Below are 7,536 nucleotides of genomic sequence, written 5' to 3'. Positions count from 1 at the left end.
ATTTCACACAAATTGCACAATAGAGAATATGCACCATGTAAGCAATAATAATAATAGTGCTCAGCAGTTATTTTGACACAGGGTCCATCATGGCTTCAAGATGTAATTACCTTAAGGCCCTTTATATTTCTGTTTTTATTGTGCATATAAAGCTAATACAAACATGCGCCACACAGGAACACGGGGCCCTCAGTGGCCCTTAGAGGCAGTTGCCCTCTTTGCCTGGTCTTGTTCATGTGAAAAATAGATGCAATATAATTACCAAAAGCAGCAAAAAGACTCCAAAGGCACGATAAGGGCCTGGTGGTGGCCCCTGATTTATAACCCGATCTCCAGACCTTGTCAGTTGCTAAAATGTTACATATTCTTGAACTCATTTGGGTTATTGAAAGCACCAGACACACACACACACACACACACACACACACACACACACACACACACACACACACACACACACACAGGTAGTATTCTGGCATAGAGAAAGTTGAGGTGTAGGCTACAATTCAATGCTAAACACGTTGCCAGGCTGGCACACAGGAATCAGCTTTTGGTTGCTGTAATTGAAAATATAGTTGCTGTTTTCATATTTTGAGTGATTATAATATGCTGTTATAAATCAGCTTAGTAGTGAATATCTTGTGACTGGGCCAGCGCTCACAGCCTCCACCTCTTCCTGCTGTTGAGAGCTGCATGCTTGCATAAACGCACCGACACACGATGGGACTTGAATAGATTTTATTGCTACAGATGGTATTATCAATTCTGCTTATCGGTCGAGTTCTTTATGGACTCCATTGTTGATCCATGATCAATTTAATGTGTGTCGGACAATTCGGAACCTGTGCAGCGTTCCAGTTTTAAATATGACAGCAAAGTGCAAATCTCACTAACGCAACAAACAATAAAATGTATAGATTTTGGTGTGCGTCCCTATTTTTTACATGTTCAGAAGTGGTTGCCCACTATGGCAACCAAAAGGCTGGTTGCCACTGTGGAGCCCTTTGATTACAACCATATCACATATTAACAGCAATATGTCAACAGAACAACATCAAGCTCTGTGATAAAAACTGTACCATTCTTTAATTCAGTACAAAAGGTGCCACACAGGCTGCTGTGTACACAGGAGCAGAACATTTGATTTCCACCATTTCAATAGCAAAGATAGATACAGAGACAGCTGCAGGTCAAACACAAGAACACTTTCATCCCTCAGGTTCATCTCTGATCGGGTTCAGAATCTTTGTGCCGGTGCAAAGCAAACATCACTGCTATTCTCATGGGAACACAGTACATCATCTTCATGACATTTACATTGTGATAACTATCATTTAAATTAAATCTTCCAGATGATTTTAATACTACCGTATACAATTAATAACAATAATAACAGGAAGACGAAGACCGTAATATGTTACTTGTCATTGATCTCATTTTCAGGGTAACTGCAAAACTACATTGTTTTATTTCAATTTATCTGCTACAAGATGCAAAATAACTAATAAAAAAAAAAAACTCCTTCACCGACATGACGGGTGTCAGAATGAGGGGCTTACATATTTGGCATTCACCCTCCCACAGCTCCATGGTTGGCTGTTTCCTCGCAGGGACTCCGGGCGTCTCGTTATGGAGCCGCTTGTCTAACATGTATGCTACCCTGCTGCACTCCGCTCCTCTGGAAAAAAGGCTGGTTGTTCAATGGCATACGTTATGTCCTACAGTCCACTACATTGACTTCAAAAATGCTGTATAGCAACTTGTAATAAACTTGTGTTAGAAATAACATGTGCTTGATGCAAAAACAATAACGCCAAACTTTGAAATGTCACGGACTCCACGACATGACTACAGGCAATCTTTCTCATCTGCTCTGGTAAAAACTCAAAGAATGTAAATGTCATGTTGTCAGATTAATAATGATGTTAATGACACTTCAGTCTGATGGAAGTTACCCACGATTATGTAATGATTCCAGACTCTAATGTACAGTGTGTTGTGACTTCAGAAAAGGAAGGAAAAAGAATAAATCTCAGCATTTTTCTCTTCATCTTTTCTTCACATGGCGTACTTTTGTGTCCAATCTTTTGCTAGTTTGTTGTATCTGAGGAGAGAAAAGGAGAGTGAAGTGAGTGGATGATAAGCTCCGACACCATCAGCTGCACACATTGTTCACACTGATATTCGTGGTCAATAAAGCACCACTTGAGCCAGAGTGCGTACTCACTTGTCTTTGTCGTTCTTGTACATGTGTGCTATGTCTGGAACTAAGGGGTCGTCTGGGTTTGGATCACAAAGCAATGAACATATGGACAATAAAACTGGAAGGAAGAGGAATTTAAAAGATCACATTAGTTGACATGCAGATAAAGGACGTTTAAAATGAGCCTGCCCCAGATAGATCATAGTCACCAGGAGTGATGACCGACTGAGTGAGTGAGTCATATTCTAAATGTTGATACTTTGGCAACATTGTTCTTTATTAAACTGTCATGTCATGCTAATGACGCCAAAAGTGATTTGATTTGATTTAAGAGATTTAAAAAGTGTGGTACAAAAAAATAATTATTCTACAAATAATGCAATTTGACAGAATTTGAGATAGTCTCAAAATGATAGTTTTACAGGTACCCTTCAAAAGGTCACTCCATCAGGTGACTTCACAGCCGATAATAATATAGAACACAGATGGTGCAGTCGTGTTGTGGTTATAGTTGACACACTGAGCGACAGAGAGACTGCAGTTACCTTTAGACACCGTTAGCGCTGGAGACCACTGAGACCGTAGAATGTCCAAACAGATGCTCCCATTGCTGTTGATATTTGGGTGATAAATCTTAGTTGTAAAGGCTACCTGTAAAAAGAAAGAGTGACACGCATGTGTATGAGCAGAGAAGACGCACCACCACACAGGGGAGGAAATACGCACCTGGCAAACACAGGATGAACGGCAGATGTGGCATCTATGCATTTCAGGTCACCTGCCACCAAAATCATTTCTTAAAAAGTAATTCCTTAATTTGAACTGGTGAGGGATTAAGGTTACATGATATACTTCGTGTTTCTAGTGCCTGATTCCACTCTGTTGATATTCTGAAGCGTTCTTCATGAGCTAGAAGCAACAGGTGAGGAAACAACTCGTCTTCAGACCCGGCTGTTACAGATACTGTTCTAGTGTTTGCCTTGTAGCAAGAGGTTCAGTCCAAAATGTGGCTCTAGTGCCGTTTACAGTACTGACCCTGTTCTACATGACGGTACCACTGCTGAATGTAGGGAGGAAAGTTGGGTGCAGAATTGCTGTGAACACAAACTAAAAGTAGATCATATCATGTTTTCCTGTTACGTCCTTGTCGGGATGCTTCAGGACCATCACAAAGCGTTTACACATGTAATTAGCGTTGTCCATTTGTGATCAGATAGCCCGAGACTCGTCCTAAAACCAAGTGTAAATAGGGTCTAAGTGTGGGAGGACAGTGTGCATACTCAAGATCTGCTGAGAATCAGCCTGTAGTATGGCATTGGGACACAGCGACAGTTGTAATAGTTCAGTTCAAGTGGATGGCTGCACCCACCCACCCTCACCTATGGTCACCAACTCTGGCTCGTGACCGAAAGAACAAGGTCGCGGCCGAAATGAGCTTCCTCCGTAGGGTGGCCGCCGGGGCTCAGCCTTAGAGATAGGGTCAGGAGCTCGGTCATCAGGAGGGAGCTTGGAGTAGAGCTGCTACTCCTTCGCGTCGAAAGGAGTCAGCTGAGGTGGTTCAGCATCTAATTAGGATGCCTCCTGGACACCTCCCACTGGAGGTTTTCCAGGCAGGTCCAACTGGTAGGAGACCCCGGGGAAGACCCAGGACACGCTGGAGGGATTACATCTCCCAGCTGGCCTGGGAACGCCTCGGGATCCCCCAGAATGAGCTGGAACATGTTGCGGGGAGAGGGAAGTCTGGGTCAGCCTGCTTGGCCTGCTGCCACCGCGACCCGACCCCGGATAAGCGGAGGAAAACGGATGGATGGATGGATGGATGGATGGATGGATGGATGGATGGATGGATGGACGGACGGACGGACGGACGGACAGTATGTTCTTACAGGCCCAGAATGTTCATGGTTTGAGAGCATCTTTATTTGTATTTTTAACTGTGAGCGTTGCCTTGTAACCCCCTTCTATCAGCTAAATGTTGTCTAGTAATCAGAGGCTCAGGTCAAGCAAGATCAAAATGAGCAACATATGAACAAATTCTATTTTCTCAATTTTATGACATATGGCAGTTTTTAAGCAAGAGGTCATGCTATAGGTTTGATAATACCCTCTAAGATTGTATGTGGAAGAAAAGCACCCTCTGCGCGAGTACTGCCTCAGAACAAGCGTCCATCACTATGATGAATGTAGAACTTGTCAGGTATAATCCCTTACCATACGTATGAGACAGGAGACGTTTCCAGGACCAGAGGGCTTCCTGACTGCACAACGACCACAATAAATTCAAGAGCATGTCAGGCCGAGGCTTTGAGTAACCCAACCAGCTCTTACCTTTGGTGGCTTGAATGGGTAGTCGGTGGGGAAGTGGATCGTGAGAAAGAAAACTCCTCCTTGGTAAGGACTGTCACCCTGACAAAAAGACAGAAAGTGTTCAGCAGGACCCAAATGACTGTGATTGTGGCCAGCTGGTGCAGCTTTAAGGTGTAGAGGTAATTAAAGCCCCTAGACCTAACTACTAATAAAAGGGCCGCTATACCATGACAATAAGTAAGTGTAGGCCTTCCAAATAAAGAGGAGTAGATAATCTGTTGGTTTGTTTCCAACCTGTCTGATGAGGCTGTGTATACACATACAGCACGTATCACTATACAGGGGTTACAATTCAATACTGTCAGCAAGGCAACATGTTAGGATTTATTCAAACAACATTTCGGAAAACTGTCATAGTATAAAGAATACACCTCCATATGCAGAAAATCTGAGTTAATCTAAGTTTTCTTTTATTAATGCAATCAGAATCGTGGGATCTGCGTTTTCAGTTATCACAGTCCTGTAACCTCCAGCACTACTTTTTGTGCAATCTGAGCCACAAGTCTTGGTTCATATTAGAATTAATAGTGTTTTTGAGAATAGATACGATATCACAAATCATAATACTGGGATACTCTGTGTCTCACCCTACTGATGACAGCTCATAGTTGTTGCCAGCGTCGGAGATCCCAGTAGTTACCATAGTGATCAATTCCAGTTAAAAGCAAGCCAGCTATTTGATAACACGAGGTTAGCTAATTTGCTAACTGGACTTCGTTACACAGCTTCCATTAGAAAATGTTTCAATTTCAAAATAATGAACATCAGCAATATTGATCCCTACTGCAGAATCTATCTGAGAGGCTGGAGACGTTTAGTTCTGTGGTCATGTGTTCAACCTGTTCTTACTCACAGGCATCACGTTTTACATTCACTGTGCCCAACATGTCAACAGTATTGTATCTTGTCACAAATATTACAGATTACAGTATATCGTTCTTTCAAAGTCTCCTTTATCTGACAATCTGTATTTGCTAATAATGCTTAACAAATACTAGAAAACACACAACGTAAGTGCATTGAGCCAGAGTTATGTGGGGGGATGCAAAACTACTTTCCTAATGTAGCACAGCAGAGTCCGTATGAGAGGACTGAAAGCCTTAAGTGATGTTGTGATACTCACCGGACCCATTATGGTCGCCTGCCAATGAAACACTAAAAGCAATTAAGGGAGAAAAAGAGACACAGGAAAATATCAGCTGTACACGTCACAGACAAACGTCCATCAGCCATCATAGGCTTGTACTCATTGGCGATCGGATCGTATATCGACAACTGACGGGATTAACTAACTTTCTATTAGCTTTAAGAAGTCTCTTTTCCATGGATCTGACACCCAGCATCTTATACCTGTCAGGATCAGGCGGTATCTATTTATACTTGAATTGTAGTTCCTGTTCATTCTGAAGATTATTTACAGAGCTGCTGGTGCACGATGGATGTATTTGAGTTCAAAGATTCACTGACTGTGTAGTTCATTCACTTCTTTTACTAAGCTAAGAGGTCGCGTCACTGCTCAAATGTACTTCAGTATGTGCCTCGGTAAATGACCACATTACCGCTCAAAGACATTTTGGTATGTGATGCCTGAGAAATAGTGACATGAAATGTGCATGTGTAGCGTTACTCACAGTCGTCGCCCACTGGTCCAGCAGAGCACTGTGCTGGAGGGTCTCTCTGCAGGTCATGCAGCTCCTGCTCAATGCAGCAGAAATAGGTAACAAAGGTTAGTTATTTGGCTAAACGGGCACTGGTTTACTTCAGTGACAACTGTGTGGACACCAACGGGATGTTTTCTCTTGGTATTCCTGTTGATTGAAGTTTGAGTTTCTGTAAGCGACACCCCTCTCTTTGTGACCAATGCCGATTATATTTATCCACACAGTTTTGTTTCTCTGTTACACACAAACTATTAGACTAAAGACTTCCTTTCATGTTAACCACATAAGTATTTCAAAGAAAGATATCAGATAACAGCATAAACATTGACAAAAAGTAGCTTTGACGTATGCTCTCCACCACAATGGAAAAGGTTAAAACTAAGCATTTACAAATCAAGGTAAAATATGGCAAGGTACTCCAAGGTTGTAAATATAAAAAAAGTTGACTAGCAATTCGTTACGTCACTAATTTACAAACAGCAACATCAACTGGGTACAGGATGCACAGTGGTTTGGGTGTGGCTAAATATATTAGCTCCATAGGGAAGTTGGCCTGCATCAGTTTTCACAGTGCACCTCACCACATACACACATCCTTCCTTTACGTTTCTTCTCCTGTACATTCCCTGACAGCACTAGCTAACTAGCAGGGCTATGATGGCAATAAACTGAGCCACGGTTCGAGATGAACGGCAGTATGTGTTCACGAGTAACTTTTCTGGTCACTGCCGTACTTGTCTACCGCGACGAGGACAAGTACAAGTAGTATGACAGGGCTGTTGTCCGGTTGCTGAGACAAGCTGGAGAACACGCAGAGTGACAGTCTCAACAACAGTGACAGACTGGCATGGAAGCAGCAGGGTAGTTACCAAGCTAGCTAAATTGCTAGCGAGCTAGCACAGAACTTTGAAGTTGTCATTGGCCGCTGTATTTGTTCTGGGAGGTGTCAGCATACAAATGATTTCCCAAAACGTTACAAAGTTAGCCAGAAGTCACTTTAATGCAGGGATAGTGTCGACATCGTTGTTAATAAGCCATTTTGTTGAAATTAACTCTTACGTTAGCTTCTGGTGGGCCAGCTACAATTAGCTGGCAACCACAACTAGCCCGTCAGATTTACCTTCTGTATTCTTTTCAGTGCCATGTTGACTGATGCAGTTTGCTCCTGAACTCACGTCGACTCGCTCTTTAGTTGAATTTATTGCTGGCGAAGTCAACGGCTGTTGATTATTCCCTGAGACTTCGACAGCCGGGGATGTGTTTGTGTTTTTGTGAAACCTCTTTTGTTTCCGCTTCCTCCTGTTT

At 42.6% G+C, this 7,536-nt stretch overlaps 1 protein-coding gene across 1 annotated transcript; it reads right to left on the bottom strand.

Moving 5' to 3' along the window:
* Positions 1 to 728: 728 nt before the first annotated feature.
* On the bottom strand, positions 729 to 7,509 carry ube2d1b (ubiquitin-conjugating enzyme E2D 1b). The gene is made up of 7 exons (XM_079292938.1): positions 7,352 to 7,509; positions 6,202 to 6,265; positions 5,694 to 5,725; positions 4,532 to 4,609; positions 2,749 to 2,854; positions 2,228 to 2,321; positions 729 to 2,104 (listed from the first exon to the last, which is right to left on the bottom strand). The coding sequence occupies exons 1-7, from the start codon at positions 7,373 to 7,375 to the stop codon at positions 2,059 to 2,061; spliced, it is 444 nt and encodes a 147-aa protein (XP_079149064.1). The 5' UTR covers positions 7,376 to 7,509; the 3' UTR covers positions 729 to 2,058.
* Between the last annotated feature and the right edge of the window lie 27 nt (positions 7,510 to 7,536).

Source organism: Melanostigma gelatinosum (assembly GCF_949748355.1).
Source record: "Melanostigma gelatinosum genome assembly, chromosome: 21".
Taxonomy (NCBI): Eukaryota; Metazoa; Chordata; class Actinopteri; order Perciformes; family Zoarcidae; genus Melanostigma; species Melanostigma gelatinosum.
Note: the sequence above shows the minus strand (reverse complement) of the source record. Positions and strands in the feature narration are given on the sequence as shown.

Excerpts from the sequence above, each read along its gene's own strand:
- ube2d1b (XM_079292938.1), bottom strand. The coding sequence starts at position 7,375 with ATGGCACTGAAAAGAATACAGAAG. Across the intron at positions 5,726-6,201 it reads TGGACCAGTGGGCGACGACT|TGTTTCATTGGCAGGCGACC; the intron begins GTGAGTAACGCT and ends AATTGCTTTTAG. Across the intron at positions 4,610-5,693 it reads AGGCGACCATAATGGGTCCG|GGTGACAGTCCTTACCAAGG; the intron begins GTGAGTATCACA and ends TCTTTTTGTCAG.